Source organism: Cyanistes caeruleus, chromosome 17 (genome assembly GCF_971803275.1).
Source record: "Cyanistes caeruleus chromosome 17, bCyaCae1.hap1.1, whole genome shotgun sequence".
Lineage (NCBI taxonomy): Eukaryota > Metazoa > Chordata > Aves > Passeriformes > Paridae > Cyanistes > Cyanistes caeruleus.
The window spans coordinates 6,488,121-6,509,928 of record NC_141717.1 but is presented as its reverse complement, the minus strand read 5'-3'; the positions used below and the strand labels follow the sequence as shown (position 1 = coordinate 6,509,928).

The 21,808-nt window shown below is 41.7% G+C and overlaps 1 protein-coding gene across 2 annotated transcripts; it reads left to right on the top strand.

The window, feature by feature from the left end:
• The first annotated feature begins 170 nt into the window (after window positions 1-170).
• On the top strand, window positions 171-21,318 carry EMP2 (epithelial membrane protein 2). Of its 2 annotated transcripts, none has more exons than XM_086853638.1 (5): window positions 171-587; window positions 14,251-14,362; window positions 16,416-16,509; window positions 17,795-17,941; window positions 18,509-21,318. In XM_086853638.1, exons 2-5 carry the CDS (start codon window positions 14,285-14,287, stop codon window positions 18,691-18,693), a joined length of 504 nt encoding a protein of 167 aa, XP_086709764.1. In that variant the 5' UTR covers window positions 171-587; window positions 14,251-14,284; the 3' UTR covers window positions 18,694-21,318. The 2 variants fall into 2 exon arrangements, with proteins under 2 accessions (XP_086709764.1, XP_086709765.1); XM_086853639.1 differs by lacking the exon at window positions 171-587 and adding an exon at window positions 12,434-12,520.
• The last annotated feature ends 490 nt before the right edge of the window (window positions 21,319-21,808 follow it).

The window sequence follows — 21,808 nt, the reverse complement described above, 5'->3', positions numbered from 1 at the left end:
CCTCGCCCGGCCACCATGGGGCAGCTGCCGTCCGTCCCTTGCCCACAGTGACGAGTGGCACCGTGTGCTGCTCGGCGGGACGGGGCCTCGCCGCCTCCCGCACTCAGTACGGAGCGGTCACTCCTCCGAGAGGGTCAGCCCAGACGGAAGGCGGGGGCCGCCCGGGGAGCGGGCTGAGCGCCCGGCCGCTGGCATCCCGTGCGCCGGGCTCAGCCCGCCCTGTCCGGGGGCCGGCGGGGGCAGCGCTGCAGGGACCGGCCCCGGCCGCGGGGGACGGAGCGCCGAGCGCCCCTGGGGAGGGCCGAGCGGCGAGCCTGGATGCCCGCCCGCCGCCGAGTGGGAACGGGCGGGGAAAGTTTCTCCTGTGCGCGCCCCGTCCGTCCCTCCCTCCGCGCCCGCACACTCTCGCAGACACACACACGCTCACACCCCTCTCCCGCCGCCAGCGGCCGGGGGGCACTTTTGAAAGCCCTTCTGGTTCCACACCCAGCCGCCGCTGACATCATTCCCGCAGGAGGGCGGGCGGAGGCACCGCCGCCGCCGCCAGACGGTCGCAGCCCCGGAGAGCTGCCCGCCGGCCCGCGCCCGTGAGTAGCCTCGGCCGGGCGGGGGGCGCGGGGAGAGGGGGCGGCGGCGGCGGGGGGCGCGGGCAGCTTCGCCGGCCAGGGGAGGAAGAAACCGCCAGAAATGGGAAAAAATTAAAAGCTCGCGTTTGTTTACTACGAAACACATTTCTATTTCGATGGCTGTGGTGCTGGGCCGGCGCGGGAGAGCGCTCCCGGTCCCGTCGAGCCCCGAGCCCCGGCCCCACTGCCTCGCCCCGGGCGTCGGGGAGTGGGACGGGGCGGGCCGAGGGGCTCCTCGCCAGCGAGTCCTGGCTGGGCCAAGCCAGCAGAAAGTTCGCGCTCTTCCCGGGATAGTTTCTTTCTGTTCTTTTCTGTAACTCTCAGCGGAGTTCGCGTGTGTTGCAGTAACGTTGTAGCAGCTCTTGGCAGCACCCCCCTCCCGCCAGTGGAAGGAAAATACACTTAACTGTAATTCAGTGCAGATTTTGAAGTTTTTGCCATCATTAAACGTTTTTCCGCTTGAGTCAAACTGCAGTTTTACTCACTGGTGGCTTTTATCTATATGTAATGCCCCCTACATCGGGAACGTTATGTGCCAGATACTGGACAGGCAGTAACGTGGGTTTTCTGCGGTATTGACTATTGAATTTTGAGAGGTAAGCTCCTTGTTTGGACATTTCTAGGAAGAACAGTGTACTGCTGTCCGTTCCTCAGCAGATTTATCCATGAGTTGCTCTTACCGACAGAACGCTGCCATCAAGCAACCTGCAGTTAGCAGCCTCTGTTAATTTCTTGGCAGGAATACTTTGTTCACATAGTGCAGGAAGGTGGTTTTCTGGTTTTTTGTTGGTTTTTTTTTTTTTCCTCACAGCAATTGGGAATAGCATGTAAATGATCAGCAACTGTTGCAGTAGAGCATCTTAGAACTATCTTCTGACTTGATACAGGGCTGTGAAGAAGCCCACTAGATAGCTGTGAAATCGACACTGAATTTTGTTGGCGTTTTCTTTAGGAACTTTGGAAGTAAACAGCTATGCTTGGCTCAACATCAGAAAAACAAAAAGTAGCTCTTTCTCTTCGTTTACTTGCAGACTCTGTATATACAGTGCTGGTGTGTTAACTATATAAAATAAGCCTTCTTGCCTGCCTGAGATGTTTTCTCTGTCGAATAAAAATAGCCTATAGTGATTCCTTCATCCAGACCCGCGCTCAGATGTTTAAGGCTTTGCTGTCCACGTCGTTCAGGAAAGAGTCGTGAGGCTGTGACTGAGGTGCCAGGTAGCTGCAGATGTGGGCAGGCAGGAATCCACACAAATGGTAGGGGACTTTTGGGCACGAGTTTCACTGAGGGGAGAAATGGGAATGCTGGAGGGTCCAGCAACATTTTTGCAAGAGAATGTGTGACAAATGCCATCCAAATATACCACCTGGAGCACAGGTACTTGCCACAGCTGATGAAATCACAGTGGGAATGGAAACAAAAGCATATGGTAAACATGGCCACCAGAAGCTGATTTGAGTTTATTCAGCATAAGATTTAAGGACTTCACTTTTGCTTCAAGACATTGAGAAAGGAACTCTGTTTTTTGAATCTCTTTGTGAACTTGTAGTGTTGAGTTAGGAAATAGACTCAGGGATACCTGAGGGAAGATTAATCCTCCATGCTTAATAGAGATACGTGCAGATTGTGTCAAGCCCGCTGTGTGGCTGACAGGGATCTTACAGGTAGCTGTCTGCCCAGCCAGGAATCCAGGAATTACTCTGCCAGTAGCCATCAACATTAACTGGAGTTGAAATGCAGCAATACCATGAAAACTCCTAGGAGGCGATCAGTTTCTTGTTAGTGTGCTCATTTGGGAAGGAAAATGGTAGGTTAATATAATTTCAAATAAAAACAACATCCAATCAGTAGACAAGACACTAGTGGTGTTGAATTCTTTATTTGTGGTCTGGAAAGACTTCTATTGTAAACACACAGTGTTGATTATACTGTGGATTTTCCAGTGAGGAAAAATAGTGAGTTTTATTTGGTTACACAGATTTAAAACCTTGTTAATAAAGGAAGTCGGTCAACAGACTGAGCAGATCAAGACTGAAGCCTGCTGCAACATTATTATCTTAGACAAAGATTCTGTCTCAGTTTGTAGATGCTGAAGTTATTGTTGGTCAGCATTGCTTAGAAGAAATGAACATCTCCAACTTACACCCACTTTCAGTTAATGCACTTGACACCTCTTACTAGCATCTCCTACTTCACAATTGCTTTGTATCTTTCTATTACTCACATTATTATGGCTTTTGTTTTGTTGTCTTGCTTGTCTCAAGGTTGTTTCCCATCTCAGGTTTGACATTCCTTCAGTGATTAGAAGAATGTTGTATTGATGAGTCGCATATGGGTGTTTAGAGAAGCAAGACGTTCCTCTACTTTTGCTAAGTACATTAGGAGTAGGCTATCTCCTTTCATAATGTTGTTTCCCTGTCATTTAAAAATGAGGTCAGTGGCAGCACAAGGAGACTCTTCCCTTTTCACCTCCGCGGCTTGAATATATTTTGATTTTCCACTGGCACTTCACATTCTATTTGTGTCTTGAGCATCATGTAAGACATGATATCCCCACATAAATCAGGACAAGAATGTGTTTAATTAAAGACATATGTAGGTCTCTGGGGACAAAGTCTTTTGTACTGCTAGCTGGCAGATGTACTTTCCAGGTCCTCCTCCATGTTCCTGTTGGAAGAAGACCCAGCAGAATGAGGCACTGTGTTATACAGGAACTAATAAGAAAGAGATTTACTCTGAAGTGAAGCAAACATCTATGTAAAATCCATCTGATGCTTCAGCACAGCCAAATTTGAAAGTAGAAATGACTGCACAGCTTTTATTGAAATCACATAGGTCTCAGAGGGAATGCAGGGGGAACATAAGCGCAGCGCTAAGGAATTCCATTCATGGACTGTTCAGTGTTTGTTAGGGTTTGCTTGTTTTTTGGATGCTCAAAGCAAACCATGATCTTTGCAGTATAGTTTCAGTTTCTGCTTTTTTTTTTTGTTAAAAACTTTACTGTTTTAGAGAGTAGATAATTTCATAAAATGCATCTCAAAATGTCAGGTGATGCTTATGACTTCATTAGGAAGATAAGTATCATAATTATTAGAAAATACATCTTTTCTGGGTGAGACTCAAGAGAAAGCCTGATGGCCTGAATTCATCCATCAAAGGAATTATTATTTCTCCACTGAATGGGGAAAATGTAATTACACCTTTTTATTTTGCTGGTGAAGTTTCATGGGCAGGTTTAATGATGGTATGTGCATGCCAGGTGAAGCCTCATAATTTGGGTGTGACCTTAAAATACAACCCTCTGGCTGTGTAGAGATCTTCACAGGAGTCTGTAGGTGGAGCAGAAAGTGGACTGACTCAAATACCCCTTAGAGATGGCTATAGGATATATATTTATGGTTTGCTTCACTGATTCTTAAACACTGCACTATGTTTGGAATTGCATGGGCCACAAACAGCCGAGGTGGGCAGTGTGAACACTCCCTCGGGTGTTTAATGCAGGTGTTTAGTGTCCTGAAATAGATTAAAATTCTGGCCTTCTTCCAGACAGAAGGAGACCTTCCAAAAGGCTGTCTCTGCTGAGGTGCACATGCTGCCATGTACAGGCTCTGTACACTTACCTGTTCTCCAGGGCTTGCAGTGCTCAATCCACTGAAGCAACAAACCCGCTGTTTAGTTCAAAGGCAGAAACAAACCCAAGTCCAGAGACTGCAGAACAGTTTGTGAACAACTGAAGGGCTCTGGCTGAGCCTGCCCATCTGTCAGGGTGCTTGCTGTACCCTTACCTGGCACTGTGGCTGTGCAGTGACCCAGGCACTGTCCAGCCTGGTCAAGGTGCAGCTGCGGGTAGAGCGAAGTGACCCAGTGGCTGAGGGGGACTGGGCTGTTCCCAAAGAGCAGCCAGTGTAGAAGAACTGTGCACTGAGTGTGCTCAAACAAGGCATAGAAATCCTTCTACCTGGACTTGTCGAGTCCGTATGGCACTTTAATTGCACCGATTACAACTTAATGCTGTAAAAATTCTGGAGGTAGGCTGAGTATTCAGTGTAATCCTGTCCTACAATGTTGCTGAAAACAAAGCAGTAGTAGAAGCTGTGGAGTGTTTGAGCTTTTTATTTTATAACCAACTGTTGTACCACCAATAGAAATGTGTTTTCACACTCTTGATAGATGATGTGTAAACTCTGAAATAACTAAAACCAAAATTTCTCAACACAGAGCTAGTCAAAGCCAAATCAAAACAAGCAGTTTGAAAATTTTACAACAGTGAATGCAACACATTTAATTGCTAGCAATTTCCACAGAGCATCTGCCAAAGTTAAAACAATATCAGCTTTTATTTCTACGGAATTAAATGCATTGCATTAAATCTGGAAAGACAGACCTTTTCTGCCATTGTTTGTTGGTTAATTAGGTGGAACATCATAAATCACTCGAGCTGCTCTGTTGTATCTGGAATAATCTCTGGATAAGCAGCAGTCTGTAGTCAGTAGAGCCCAGAGTCTGAGGTTTGCTCAGAACTATGTTAATGCATGTTCAGTGCTGCAGGTGTGCTTTTTTTTTACTTTTCGTTGACTGAGGACACATTTTATCTGTCAACCTGATAGAAAGGTCTGGTATTTTACTTGGTCTGTCACTCCCTGCCTGGCCAAGGTATTGAAAAGGGGCACCCTCGACATTGAAATGTGGCCACACGGTGAGTGAGCAGGGGTGAGGCCAGGCCACACCTCAGTTCAGCTGTTTGTTTCAGGGGCAGGTTCCCAGGAGGCTCCTCATAGCTTGAATAGCTTATCAGAACAGCCCCGTGTCATTGTCCCAGCTCCATGGAGCTGCTGCTTCCCCAAACCAGAGGCAAGGCTGTGCCAGCAGGCTGCAAAGGGCTCTGTGCCCCTGCCCTGGGGGGCTGGCAGGCAGTGGCGGCCCTTAGGTCACCCTCTGACAAGGGACAGAGGTTGCGCTCACTCTTGGAAGCTTTGCTGCCCGCCCGAGAAACAAATGGTCCTTCCAAGCTGGCTGTGTGTCCTCTCGGTCACCACGGTGTCCCTGCACTGCCCATCAGCCAGCCCTGCCAGCAGCCCTTGGAGCACGGCAGAGAATTCAGCTGAGTGCCAAGGGCATCATGCAAAAAGCCTGTTGTGAAACACCCAGAGAGCTCAATGAATTGTTGAGAGGCTTCACAGGAGAGCAGAGCTGCGGGGTCCTCTCAGGACAGCGGGTCAGTCGCCCTGCTAGCACAGTCCCTGCACCACAGAAATCCTTTCTTGTGGAGCTCTTCTTTCTATGCTGTGGTGATTGTAAGGCCATTCCAGAATGTGACAGCTCTAAGAATTATAATTTAAATCCTAAATGTGCTCACATATGATTTATAGCCATTTATTTTCATCTCTAAATTAAACAGTTCTTTTTCCTTCCATGTGTTTGCCTTGACCTGCAAGCAAGTATATCCCCATTCTGTCTTGATCTTTGAAAATTAGCAAGAACAAGAAGTTCTTGTCTTGTTAAGCTTAGGAAAACAAGCTTTAAGTGCTTTTAGACCAGCTTGATTGTTAAGAAGGTTTTAATGTACACCACAACTTTGTTTACATTGAAGTGGTATCTGGTGCACAACAAGCAAACTAGCTGAACAGAGAGCATGCACTGAACACCTGAAATGATGTGTGCTTTCTTTCATCTTCTAAGAATACAGTTAAGCTCTCCCCATACATACTTAAGTTAAAAACATTTTATAACATGTTTTGCACATGCCTTTGTGAAAGCTGACAGAATACGTTTGTGTTTTGTAAGAAACCAGAAACTGCAATATACAAGCAGTTCTTTCAAATTACCGCTGGGTTTTCTCAAACAATATGTGCCCTTTGAGAAATCCCTTGAACCACGGGGTGTCTTTGATTAAAGACTGTTTTGTTAGCATTTGCCAAAGGCATGTGATGCTCAGCATAAACTGAAGGTGGAAGAGTGGATGACTATGATGGGAATCAGAGATTAATTGCAACCCTTTTAGGTATTATTTAGTATTAGGGCAGCCTACCTTACACCTCTGTGGGTTGTGTTGGGATTAGATGTAGATATAGAACATCTTAAATATGAGATTATTATTATCTAGTATGAAAGTACAGTTACAAGAGAAAGTGCTTTAGGGAAGCAGAAGAATATGTAAAAGATTTACTTTTGAGGGTGGTGTGATTTGTGCAGAAAGAGGAAAACATTCTCTTTCTGCTGACCACACAAAACCCTCTAAAAAGCAGTTTTGAGAAGGTGAAGTCTTAAAGACTTTCATTTAAATATGTCTGTCTGTGTAGGCAGCTGACTTCTGTACCTGCTAAATTGTCTCAGCAATTAGTGGCTGGTAATGTCTCTCCCAGGTTTTGCTGGAATATTTGAATACATCTATCTTGAAGTTTTTAAGCTTCAGGCTGTTTTTTAGGATTTTCAGGTAAGATGTCACAAGGCTCATTTTTCCAGTAAGTGCCACTTCCCCATGCCACAACAGGGCATTGTGTTCCTGTATTCCCGTAGGTCCTGCTGGTTTTCTTCTGCTGAGCCTGCCCACAAAGGCTTCATGGCAGAGTGACTTTCTCCTGCAGTGCACACAGCAGGGCCATAGTGAAAGGAGTGGTAGGGCAAGTCTAAACCCAGTCCAAACTTGTTTGCAAATAAATGACTGACAGAGTTACAGAAGTGGCAGCAATGCTGGCATCCCTAGGTCAAAATTCTATTAAAAGCATTCCTAAGAAATTAGAAACATCAGCTTCTTTGGATCTCCATACTCAAAGCTAGCATGTTGCATTTTTGCTGCAATTTGCTTCTTGGTTTTGTTTGGAAATATATGGACCAGCGTGGTTAGAATTTCCTAGACTTTGTAGTTCTGGCTTGGTAGCGTAGATTAATGAGGAGGACAGGGTGAGAAGGGAGGAAGTCTGGAGATGATGTGCCAGACCCACCTTTAATCACAGTCTCTTTCACTTTTGGTAGGTAGGTGGGGTTTCTGAAGAGGAGACCAGATTTAGTGTTTATGAAGTTGCTTTAGAAAGAGCTGAAGGGGTACCTGAGCACCCCCTCACACACAGGTGATAGGGAGGCCACTCGAAGTCTGCTGTTGCTCAGGCAGTCCTACCACTATCACCAACAGGATGGACAGACATCCAAACACTGTGAAAACAAAAGGTTTTATTAAGCTATAGGTGCACATTTGTATTACCTGTGGTGCACACAAAGAGCAAACCTCAGAGCTTTGGTCGCAAGGCACAATTTTCTGAAAGAAAATAGATAAAAACTAGGTCATACTGTGTCTTGTGAGTTTCTCTCCAAGCTCCTGTATTTCAATATCAAAACACAACAAGTTGACTGTTGTAATTGTGCAGGAGGTTGCTGGGTCTTAACACAGCCTGCTGCAAGGGCACCAATAAATCTAGATCTGATAGGATGACCCTACTTTATTTTCTGCCTATGTGTTAAAAAAGCAATAAATGTTATCATTCAAATGGAGCTCTAGAAAAGAGGGTGGATTAAGTTTTTGCTGTATTTTTTTATTTTTTTATTTTTTTTTTTCCTTAGTACTGTGGTTGATTGTAGGGAACTTTGATTCATTTCCTTCTGATTTTCTTGCCTTGTGGGGAAGGACTTTGAAAAACAGGTGGAAATGTAAGTGAAAAGCTCTCTTCCTTCCACATGAAATAGGTAGCACAATGAGCTGTGGGCTTGAGTGTGTTCTCAATTAAGCAAACAAAAAGAGCTGATGGTTTCTGTGCCATCTAGGAGCTCACAGGACACTTAGCCCTCTTGATTCCAAAGCCATCATAAAGCAGGAACCTGAAATTTTATTTCATGTAGAACACACATTGTTCTTCATGCTTAGCTTCACACTAGGAAGAAATTGGGTGGGAGCCCGTGTGCTGAGTAGACTGTTACTCATGCTTTGCATTTCCTGCCTGGGTCCCCATTCAGTGTTGCAGAGGTGTAGTCAGAGCCATCCAGCAATTCTTGGAGGTCTCCACAGTGGCTGCAGAGACTGGCTGAAGGAGGATGTTCAGTTCCTGTATTGACTGTTAGCTGGGTAAGACCTGAGCATGAAAACAGGTCACAGTTTGAATGTACTCTTGAACATGAAGAGTGTTGTTATTCCCAACTGTTAAATTAACTCAGACAGAAGAACTAAAGAAACTAGAGTAAGTTGTTTCAACTGGTATAATTATTCTCTTGGTATTACATTTCCTGATTTTCTCGTCCTTTATGTTGTTTGATATTTAGGCATTAGAGGATTGTTGAAATCCTCAAAGCTCTTGTTGGCTTGGGATAAAGTCTGCTGTCTGAACTTCACTTCTGGTTACAGTTCTGAGAATCACACAAGAAAAACAGAATCCTTCATACTTGGTAAAAGAAAATAAAAAATAGAAGAAAGTTAACAGTATCTCTCTGTTCTTCATAAACTGGGGATTTCTGTGCAAGTTTAGAGACAATGGTATAGGCAAAATGTGAGCTTGCTTCTGAGTTCTCTGTCATGAGACACCATGAGATGTGGCACAAGAACTCTGAGCAAAACATGTAAATCCAAACAACTTATGATGCATCACAAGATGACAGATTTCTCACGCTACAAGTATACAGACTTTTTCTTCTAAATCCACATATTCAGACTGAATTATAGAACTGAGGGGCAGAAGAATTGATAATTAAAATTTGCTTTGATTCCATTTTACACCAGTGACCTCAAGAAAGTTCAGCTGAACTGAATGCTTATTGATGGCCCAAAGACCTGCTGTTCTAGTTGTAGTGAAACATCTCAGTGCAGAGAGCTGCAGGTATGGTAACTTGTTCAGCAGGATCCTCTGCCCCTTGTTTTGGGTGTGTCTTTGCAGCACACTAAACGTGGGTGTGCACACCCCCCCTGCCTCGTCTGTGCAGAGCAGGAGCTGTTCTGCAGAGATTTCACCACGTTTCTAAGGGTATGAACCAGGATTGTCTATGGGGAAGTTTTCTCATACATGGGCTCAGATGAAGATGATAAAAACCCCTGACTTGATCTTAGGGAATGAGGGCAGCAGCCAGTGTTGGAGGGTAAACTTAAGCCTTTCCAATGCAAAAGAGCTCAGGATAAACATACTGCACTGTATATTGCTGGTTGCAAAACTTAAGTATGCACAAACATGAGAAACAGCCTGGCAGAAGAGTTGAACTGCATGGGAGGAAAGGAAAGCGTTTGTTGTGGAGATGACATCTGGGTTGGAAAGTAACGATGAAACTTCTGTTAAAAACTGGCAAAGACTATTTTCATTTTTACTTGCTGTACTAAGCAGCAGAAAAAACTAAACCAGTCCTGTTTCTTTGTACTGATGGACATTAAAGATAAACCTTATCCTGGAGATAAACTGAGGCTTTTCTGCAGAGGATGTGTTTTTGTGTGTGATATGACATAGGGAGACAATCCAGTTTTGAAACACTAAGTTCAGAAATGCTGGAAACCCTGGCCTAGATGCCTTATTTTACTGTGCAGTTCTGTGATGGTTTTGGTGTCTTATCCCGTATAAATGTACTTGTCTCTGCATGTCCAGGAAATTAGAGCAGGCCCTTCTTAGGCACTTCCTCTAAAGCTCATCCGGGTCTCTCCCATGGCAAGTGCAAACTACTGCTTCCAAAAGTCTGTGTTACTGAAGAGATTCAAGAGAAGTGTGACTGCTGCATTTATCCTCCCCATGTAAAATGGAGTAGCACTGGAACATTACTTCTGCACTAACAGAAAAAAATAGGTGTTGTTACTATAACTGGCCTTCTGTTTTCAATGTGTTTTGTGTAAGTATCCTACAACTTAACAGCATTTTTGGGAAACCTTATTACCACAGCAAATCTGGATGTGTTCAATGGGATTCCTATAACTTACTCTCTCTAGATCCAGTGTCAGTCTGCACTTGCAGCTCAGCAGTATCTGTCCACTTCTGCCTTACACCATGCCTTGTGTAGAGGCAATAAATGCTGAGGCTTACAATTGAAGGTATTGATGTTGACATCCAATGTCATCCTTGCTGTAACTCCCAAATCTGTTTTTAATGGGACATGTGATGAGCTAAGTCAAATATTATGTTCTCTTTTGTCAGTGCTTTGCTGGAGATTAGTACAGGGAGGTTCCTGAAATAGCTACAGATTGACAGGAGAGCTGAGCTGGAAGGGGCCTCTGGAGGTCCCTAGCACAAACTCTGGCTCCAAGCAGGGGGTTAGATCAGGACGTTCTGGGCCTTGTTTCAGTCAAGTCAGGAAGATGTCCAAGAATGGAGATCCCACAGCCTCATGGGCCCTGTTCCAGTACTTAATCATGCTCATTGAATATAATTAATACTTTTTTCACAATTGGAATATTCCTTGTTGCAACTTGTAACTGTTGCCTTTAGTCTTTTCATCACATACTTCTGAGAAGAGTGGCTCCATCATGGTAAGTGTAGTGTGTCCAAAAAGCTTTTCTCATATATTTGTGTGTGTGTAAAAATTTAAAAGAATTCAAGCCACTTTGGGGAATGATGAACAATATCTGTTGCATCATCCCAGTTTTCATCCATGCAGTGTACTTAAAAATCATCAACACTTTGACCTGAGAGCAATCTTGTGTTTCAACTGCAAGTGAAAGAAGGTGAAAAATCTCTCTGCCCAGGAAATGGTTCATGGTAAATAATAAAAGGAGTACAGCTAGTGTGCAGAATAGGATGTTACCAAAGTGTTAGGTTAGTAATGCATTACTAAAATAAGATTTCTGAACATTAATGCAAACAGTGCTCTGTAACTCTGTCCTTCGCTTGCTCTTATGGAGAGGAAAGGAGCTGCCTGCTGCTAGGAGAGGCTCCTAGGCAGACTGTCCTCAGAGAACTGGGGAAGGAAGAATCCCTTCTTGCTGAGGGAGTGGAAAAATTTTGAGTTTGCACAGTAAGGTTTTGAATTCCAGCATTGTGTGGAGTGGAGAAGGACTAGTAGTTCTCTCTGATAGATGAAATCCAGAATTTCTGCCCGAGAGGGATGCAGATTCTGTAGTAACATCTGCAACTTTGCTGGCTGCATCTTGGAAGAAGGGACCTGCTTTTTGCTTCCTGCCCACAAATCACAGAGAGTTTCTCTGGAAAACCCTCTTCCCTTCATTATTCCTTGTGCAGGCTAGGATGAACCACAGAAACTCCTGGGTTTCATGGGAAGGGAAAGTTTGTAGGAGTGATTGAGGTCTGTGCCCTTCTGGCATCCTGCTCAGGCATGACAGATTGGATAACCAGTTCTTGTTGTCTTTTCCTGGTATTAATTACTTGGAAATGGTCTGTCTCCTTCCTTTCCCCCAGTGTATTTAATTCCTGTCTCCATGTGTCATCGTTTAGCACTGTGTGCACAGAAGTTGTAGCAGCTTGTGAAGGGAGCAGTTGCCAGCAAGTCAGGAGGAGGTATCTAAGGATGGTTGTTAGGAAGGGTCTTTGAAACAGAAACATCAGACCATTCTTACTGTTATTTTTTTTTTCTCCTTCTGTAAATACAAAACAAAAATCTCATTTAATCTAAGCTTTATTTGGGTGAAACAAAAAAATGTCTTCTCCTCACCAGCCATACATGTTTATCTATCCTGTCTGAAACACTTCTCTTTATGGCTGAAAACAGTGAAATAAAAACATTCACTTGGATAAAGTGGGTTCTTCTGTGCTGGCAAGCCTTGCTTTTTCAAGATTGGTTTTAATTAGGTTACATTTTTTTGTCTCTCCTTATGCTACTTCATGTAATAAGATGAAATTGTATTGTTATTCTTAAAATAATACTGAGTACAATTTGGTTCTCTCTCCTTATATGGCAGATGATTGTTGCATTATTGAATGCTTAGATACCATCTGTGCAAGAAATGAAACCAACCACAAGACAAGAGGGTGCTGTGCAAAGACTGGTACATATCACAATGAAAATATTTTGATGTGACATTATACAAAGCCACAAAATGTCTTCTTTTCCTTTCTTCTTCCTTTCATTCAAGCAAGGCTCAATAGACAGCCATGAATGACACTTCCAGAAGCGGAACTGGATTCAGAGGACCTTGAGTCATACCATAGAATCAGCTCATTGGAGGAAATTGCCACTTTCTATTCTTCATTGTGGCTGAGAAGGCAGAGTTTGACAGAGAGGAAATGGGAAGGAATACACACTAGAGTAGCTACTTTTCCTATTTTAGGGTTTGACTTGGCTTTCCCAGTCATTCTAATTAGATACGGATATAAGGCTATCCACTTATTTTTTACAAAAGCACTTTAATACTGTTTGCCTTTGAGCTTGTTATAACTCTGTACTGCAGTGGAGATGGAGAGGATTAGTCTGGAACTCCTGGTCTCTATTCACTGAGTTATTATGCTGTCAATTATCTTTTTGTTAAAGTTTTGCAGAGTAGCTGTTATTTGCCCTGATGAGAGTGCCAGTGGAGCTGCTTTAAAAATGCTGTCAGAGTAGTCCTTTTATTTGGCTAAATTATTCATGTGGTTCATGATTCCAGTAAATGGCAGTAGGAGAGAGGGGGTTAGACATGAAAAAAATCATGTAAGTCTTAAACTTCATAACTGCCCACCCTTCTGGGTATTTACTGTGTTACATGAGTGGCATCATTTGACACCATAGAATGTGTCCAAAGCAAAGGGAGAAATATGCATTAATGTACTGATGAGTGACACCATGCAGATGATGTACAGAATGGTGCACCTTAGCTGCAAAGACCTGCAAGACTGGAGATTCCTTATAGCATGTATTAATTGACAAGAATTTCTGGCCAAGAAGAAATAAATATGTCAAACAATTGCATTTTTCTGTGTGTTAGTAGCAGTAGTTTTCCTGAACCTATTTGTTATGTGCCCACAGATCTCCTGGGGGTTCCAGTTAAAGACAGTTTCTGATTCTCTTGTACATAAGAACATATTTTTTTCACGTGAGATGTGATATTGGAATAAGTGGGTTAACTAAGGTATGAAGGTAATAGGTAGCCTACAGAGAGTATTAAGTGGCAAAACATAAAATAGCTAGCTGGATTATTATGTGTAATGGGTTTATTCAGCCCTACCAGGGAGGCAATATATTGAAGAAAAAGGAAGTCCTTAGTCATTATTCAAGGGATGAAAGTTATAACTGTATGAACAAAGGACATGAGGCCTAAGGTATGACATAGGTGCTACTAAATCTAGGAGGTAGTTCTTGATGCACTTAATTTTGTTCTACAAGCATCCTTTTGAAATCTGGTTCTTCATTCTTTGGAAGGATAGTTGGAACAAGAGTGCAGTTACTTACTGCAGTCAGTGGAAATATTATCATCACTGCACATGAGGTTGGAATTTGAAATCCACTTCTCTAAAAGCCAATGTGAAGGACTTTTCCATCCTTGCACACAGAATCAAACTTCTTTGTGCATTTATTCACTGCAGCCATCATGCTGGAAGGTTGCAAAATGCACCTCTTGGCTTCATTTCAAGTTGTGATTAATTTTAACACCCGTGATGCCAGTTAAGTATCTGTGGAGATGAAACATGTGCTGTGGACTCAAACTGCATCTGATGCTACTGTTTCTAACAGCACCATAACTGCAGATTGATCCACTGACAGCTCTTAAAGATTGTTCATATACTTCCTTATGTTCAACAGATTTATCTCAGCCTAAAGCCTCTCCAGAGCAAGGATGCTGATTCTCCTGGCCTTCATTATTGTGTTCCACATAACCTCAGCAGCACTGCTGTTCATCGCAACTATCGACAATGTAAGTGTCATTTCTTCTCGTCTCTCAAACACACTGGGATTTCTTTGCTTCATAAAAATTGGGTTTTTCTTCTCTAGTCTTCAACTTGCTTACTGAGAGGACCTAAGTTTGTTAGACACACTGGTGTCCTGAGACCTTTCTGTAACAAAAATGCCTTGGATATGTGTTGCTGGTGGATGAGGTGATCCATGGCATCATGTTGTAAGCTCAAGGCAGCAGATTCTCTCCCCTTGGAGAGACTTGGCCAGGGAGAATATTTATGGGGTGGAGCCCTGGGATTTGATCCAGCTGGATATAAAGAGGAGGGGAATCCACTGTCCTTTTGTGTCAAGTACATAAAGTCAAACAGCTGGTGATTGATATGTGGGCATAATTTCAGTCAAAGTGTGTTTTGCCTTGCAAGTGTTTGTCCAAGATGTCCAGATAAATCATGAGAGACACCATGAATGTATCTCTGTCCATTAAGGTGAAGCAGCTTCAGCACAAAGCTTTAGAATATTTTATGTTGCATTCTTTTCAAGAATAGAATTAATTCTGTGATCAGGAAGAATTTACCCTCCAATATTTATATCTAGCTTTTAATGGAATTTTCCATTTTCCAAAACTGCCCACTAACCCGATCAGATGTCTGTGCGTTGGAATCTGTCTAGGAGGTCTGATCTATGTACAGGCTTTTGATATTAAAAAAATTGCTGCTGAAAATACACTTTAGTGAAGACCATGCTCCAAGTGAAATGATGTGTTACCCACAACTTTTTATTGCAAAAGTGTACAAACTCAGGTATTACATTTTAGTCAGTTGGTTGATTGTTCCATGGAAGTAGGTCACTCTTTGAGCACTAGAGGGGGTTGTCTTACCCCGCTCCTTTGAATATTTAGAAAGCAAAGACAGTGGGCAAAGCAACCCAATCTTATTTCAAACCTACCATGCACAACCCTAATTATTACAGAAATAAAAGCCTATGCACTCTGCTTTGTGTCATTAACTACTTTTGAACAATTAAAAACTTAAACTCTACAATAACTGTACAAAAATATATTAGATTTTATATTATATAGAGGTCAGAGCTGACAAATAACATACTGAACTTGGACTGTAAAATCCAAATGAATGGAATCCTGAGAAAGTAATTATTTTTCCTAAAGCACAGTATTTTGTTTATCCATATGCCTACTACCATAATATAATTACAGTTTTAACTGCAATATTGTTTGCAAAGCTGCACGGTAAGCTCTGAGGCTTCTGGATTGTCTATTTAAACAGCAGGTCCTACCAGAAATTGTATTTAAAAGTGGTATTTTGTGCAGCTCTAGTCAAAACAAAGGCCTGGGTAGCTATTGGAATGAGAATGGGTTTCCTGAGGAAATGCCACTTGTAGAGTGCTTGTCATTTTAAATGACAAAATTAGCGAATCGTAACTACTGCACCAGGCTACTGTAAAAACCTGCTCAGACACTGCAGTACCATTTTGCCTTGAATGTTAAAACCTCAGAATAGAAATACCACAGGAGGATCTTAATTTGTCAGCAGCCGTTACCAGACAGATGCCATAGTGTGCCTCAGCACAGCTGCATTGCACTGAGATTAATCACTTCAGTGGCAGGAACCAGAACCTCTGTAAAGGACTTCTGTTTCACAGGTGATGCTATTTCCTGCAAATCAGCAAATGCTGTTCCTTCAGAGAGGTGTGCATCCTAAACAGGGTCTGGGTGAACAAAGCACATCTTGTCGAGGTGTCTCAAGGAGTGAGCAATCGCTGCCTATACAAGATTTCCACCCAAACGGCAGAAATCCCTTGTGCTTTGGGATGTTTAAGATCCCCATATGTACTTCACAGAGATCTAAAATGAGAATGACATGTGGACAATTATATAGCCTTTATTCCGAAATGCCATGAGATCTCACATTTTGTTTGAGTGGTTAAGTATCAAAAATGAAGAGAAAATTGTTACAGCTGGTATATCTGATCAGTAGGCACTTGGACAAGTAAAGAGTTTTGTGTGTTTTGTTTGTTTTTTCTGCGTCTAAGAGTGCTTTACTTTTATTTTGCAGGCCTGGTGGGTGGGAGATAACTTTTCTACAGATGTCTGGAGAGTGTGTGCCACAAATACAAGCACCTGTATGGCTATCACTGATGAGTTCAATGGTGAGTGTCTCTCCATGCCTGTGCCTATGCTCTTCCAGCAGATCTGGTGAAATTGCTATGAAATTTACAGGGGCAGTTTTATAGTTCTTCAAAAAATCTGCACATCCTAAGTAGGCAGGTCTCCTAAGAACTTTAATACTGGTTTTTCATTTTGGAAAGGCCATTGTTCTAACAGTTTCTATGAGAGGAAAGCAGAAGGAACTGAGTCCTGTGAGACCACATACTAACAATGACTGCTAACGAGTTCTTAAAAAAATTAGATAGGTGAATAGGTGACAGTGAAGTCATCTGAAGAGACAGAATTTGCCTCAGAATTGAACTTGCAGAGAAGAACATAAAAATACTGACTGTGTGCAAGAATAGAGGAAAAAGTGGAAGAAAACACAAGCTGGAGTTTTAACAAGGAAGTCTTAATATACAGTGTAGCATAATATCCTGCTTTACAAAAATTGAAAGTAAATGTTGTATTTATTTCTCAACTTTCAATCTGTGTACATTAAAGAAGTAAAGAATTTGAAGAACCATGTACCCATGAAGCAATTTTGTTTTCCAAGCATCAGGTTGGTTTAGGGCCTGTAATGTGCAGTGTCACACAGGGTTTCTCAGCTAACTGGATTTAAGTGTTTGAATTTATTCTCTGTATTACTGTATGTCCACTGCAGTCAGGTACCCATCCTGGGGAGGTGAGGGGTGGCTGAGGTGTGTCTGCTGCTCCCAGAGCTCCTGCCTGCAGCGTGGCTGTGCTGGAGGAGAGGGACCACGGGAGCTCAGCAGAGGGGCTGCAGATTTACACAGAGCAGCTGCATGTGCTCAAAAATGTATTGGTTACTTTAGGTCCCAGTTACAGGGAAGTAAAGACAGGAGGATAAACCTGAATGAGAGGAATCTTTAGTGCCAAGAGTGGGTATCCTGTCTGGTTACACCTTCCTGAACAGAGCTGTCTCTAGGTCTGGTGGGAGGCTGGGGTCTGCATTTGGAAGCTGTTGGGGACAGCTGGCAGTTTCACTGTGCTTCTAGGACATTGATGGCAGCAAACGGTGGGATGTGGCAGAAGTAGTCTCTTCAGTGTTTTCATTCAGTTTGATGAGAAGCTTTTAGAAGTCTTTAAGCCACTGGCTGTATTATTACCAAGGAAGCAGAAGAGCAACCAGTCTGTGCAATGCACACACAACTGCTTTGCTGCATCTGCTGAACCACTTAAAGAACATGGCTCTTCCCCTTTACTCCTTGCAGGAGAAGACAGAGAGAGAAACTATTTTTAATCAAGGCTGCTTTGTTTTTGCAGAGTATCAATCAATTCAGGCTGTTCAGGCCGCCATGATCCTGTCTACGATTTTCTGCTGTGTGGCATTTCTGGTTTTCATTCTTCAACTCTTCCGTCTAAAGCAAGGAGAAAGATTTGTGTTAACCTCCATTATCCAGCTCCTCTCATGTGAGTGATTTATCAATGCTTTTGACTTTAATGATATTTTCGTGAAAGTAGGAAAGTGGGAAAAAGTTTTAAAAATATCAAGCTGCGTGAGAACTCTGTAGTGCTCTTGAGGACACAGCTGATCTTCGTAATTGTTTAAACAGTGAACTGTTCCATTCTGTAATATATAGGCAGTTAAAATATGGATGTCATCACTGCTCAGGATAAAGTAATTTAAACTTTGAAGGGAAAGAATTTGAGATTCTGAACTTCTTGAACACAATAAATAACTCTCTAATTGTTACAGGCAAGTACTCACTTTGTTTTTTGTCAGTCTTAAAAACTACCCAGATGTTCAGAATCATTTTCTGTTCCCTGCAAATGACATAGATACACAACAGCACTTCAAATATAAAGCTTGCCAAATAAACTGAAAATATGTTTTGAAATGCTTCCAGGTTAGTTTGAGGATGGAAAACCAGCATCTGCAAAGAAAGGACATTGATGGAAGCAGCTGACAGAAAAGACAGTGAATAGTACTGATAATATTCTAAGATGCTGACTTTTATTATTTTCTTCCCCCTGCAGGTCTGTGTGTTATGATTGCAGCTTCCATTTACACAGACAGGCATGAAGAACTGCACCAGAGCCATGGATATAGAATGGAAGTTTCCAAAGGCCAATATGGCTATTCCTTTGTCTTAGCCTGGATTGCATTTGCCTTTACCTTGATCAGTGGAGTGATGTACTTAGTACTAAGGAAGCGTAAATAAATGTCAGCACCTAGTTATTTCTATCACTGCAGTACAAAACCAAATTCCAGTAACCATTTTGTATATAATCATTTACATGGTTTTGTAGTAAAGGTATTGTTTCTCTAAAAATGTACTGTGTTCTTCATATGAAACAGAATCAAAAAAAAAAAAAAGAAAAGAAGGCAGGTGAAATGAAATGCCCAGCACCTCCAGGTCAGGGGTCAGAACAAGATAGTCAAGTGTTTCTTTTACATTTTTCATCATCGTAAATGGTCTTCCTTTATTAGACTTATAACAGTTTGTTCCTGGCTTCTAGCAGATTACAAATAAAGCCTGTACAAAATAATTTGTAAGCAATATACTAACTATATTCCTGGACCAGATATATCCCTTTGAAATATGTTAAATATAAGGGTGTGTAAAAAAATGAGGCCCAGATCACAATGAAAAAGCAAACAATTCTAAAGCCCAAAGCTGCACTCAGAGCATCTGCCCTGGCACAGGATCAGGGTTCTGCTCTTTATAATGTGCAGTAAGTGTCATCAAGTTTTTATTAAAACCACTTGCTTTGCAAACGTAAACAAGTCCTTTTAGTACTCCACCAAATGTTTCTTTTGATTTCACATTTAATTTAGGCGCACAGAGCCTTTGGTGGGAGCACTTCTCAGCCAGTTCAGCCTGGGCCCAGCACAGCTGGAGCAGTGAGGAACAGCCTGCCCCAGTCCTGAATCCCTTCAGCTTAGCCTTGGGCAGCCTTTCTGGGAGGGAGAAAAGGGAAACAGAAAAGCTTTACTGTGCCTACATCTGCAGATTTCTAAACAGACTAGTGATCAAGCAATGCCAAATTTAGGTTTTTACAGCCAAACTTGTCATGTTTATTTCAGTGGGCTTTTGTCACCTAGGATTTCATGGTTAATGTGTCCTGTACAAAAGCATTCCTGGAGTCTGCCCATTTGGAAATTTGCCTTTAAAAATTCATTTAAAATTCTTTTGTGGATTTTAGGGTTTTAGGGAACTAAACACTGTTACTAAACAAATCAGAGTGAAATTACTGTGCTTATGAATTTCATGATCGGTTTCAAGATAAAATGACTTGGTGATTTTTATTTTTCAGTAATTTTTTGAGTTAAATCCTTGCTCTAATACCAGGCTTAACTGCTCAGCAGTGTAACGCTGGCTTTGGCTGATGGTGATTTTGGAGATCAGTGTGGAGGATGAATGAAGTACCTGTTCTGGTTAGTCACAGCTTTGATGCTTAAGTACAGATTTGACTTTTGTAAAGCTCTAACCATTTATTTATTTATTTCATTATATTCACTACAGCTGGCCCAATACACAGGCAGTAAAAAAGTAAATAGGGTTTGAATGAGGTATGACACCTGAAGTAGAACAAATTCAGTATCATAAGGCAGCATAGCTCTACTGAAGTTAATAATTACTACATTAGACATCAGCTGATGTCTAAATGTAGTCAGAAAATGAAATTTTATCTAATTTCTTCAGATTTATCCTTGATCACAAAAGTTCAGATGCATAGCTTTTTAGGAACTGCCTCCAACATGAGTGACCAAGTCATGTAGTTCCATCTTCATTCCTTCAACGTCCTATAATGCTTTGGCATATGCTGGTTGTCTTTTTGGAGCAAAGAAGTACCAATAAGACTGTTAAAAAAATTAGGATGAGCAAGCAGGACATCACAGTAAAAGTAATAGTAATAGTTAAAACCCACATCTGTTTGAAAAAAAGGGATTCTCCCCAGTCTAGCATCATACTAGGATTTTGTCAGGTTTTTCCCTCTTAGTGGGAGTGCTCTGAATTTCAAGAATTATTACCCTACTTTTTAAAAAAGTACTTCTATAATTTGCTGAATACGTTTCAGGTTCAAAACCTGAGATTTTGCTAGCAAGCAGAATTTGTCTTAAATAAACAGATGCAGGATTAAGGATGAAAGTAGATGTACTGTATGTAGCTAGGCATTTTGCTACATTTATTAATACATGAAACAGTAAGGGAAATTTTTAAGCAAATATGCATTAAAGCTCTAATATCTAAAGGACAGTCCTGAAAAATTCAAAGTTAAGCTTTTATGTGACTGAGTTGCAGAGATGCTTTAGTTTCTTGCCTTGATAATGCTCAGGTCATATGTAGATCAAATATTTAAAATAAAGATGTAGAAACACATGAACACAGTTTAATTCCACAGTAAAAGCTCTGTCCCTTTATTAAAGTGAAAAGCGCACACACACAACAATCACTGCTGTATAACAGCTCCACTTGTGTACAAACACCAGCACGTGCATGATGCCACACAGAACAGATGGGAATGTTCTGCACAGCAAGGGAACAAATACCAAATCAGTCTGAACTAGAGTTTGAGCAGGACAAACATATTTTATATTTTAGTTTTTTTTTTTTTTTACCTTATATTCTATTTAAATATGCCATTTTCTATACTTTATATATTCTGAAAATGTACATGAAAATAAAATGAATTCTTGTACTGTAATAGCAAACTCAATACATTTAGCAATCTGACCTTGTCTTTAAGCTTGGGATATATTTACACAATGTTGGATGAGAAATAGTTGAGTATTTGTGTGAACAGGTAAAATTAAATTCTTCCTGCCTGTAGTAGAACCACAAGCTGATTATTTTGTCCTTTTTTGAAAACCTTTCAGGGTAAGCAGAGAAAATATTCATTTATTGAACTTTTAAATGTATGGTGTCAAAAGAAAGTCTTGAGTAATGTAAGATCCACTGAAGCTCTGAGAAGTTATTACTTATAAGGGTTTTTTAATTTTCCATCATTTGCAGAAACAGTCATCTATTTTAAGATGAGGTTGAGTGCCTTGACCATATGAGCAAATAATGTGAGAAATAGGCCAGTAACTTCTGTATCTGCTCTGGTCCAAGCTTTGGATTTGCCTAACAGCAGGCTTGGGTTTGTACAGATCCATTCACGACACTCCCCCAACTCCACAGAAATTACTTCTCAAACCCCATAAAAAGTCTCCCTTCTAATCATATTTAATAAAAGGGAAAAGCCCCAAATATAGAAGTATTCACTGGGAGCCATGAATCTGTCTTTATGTTTTTCACCCAGCAAGAAATCATCTGCAGTACAGAAAACAAT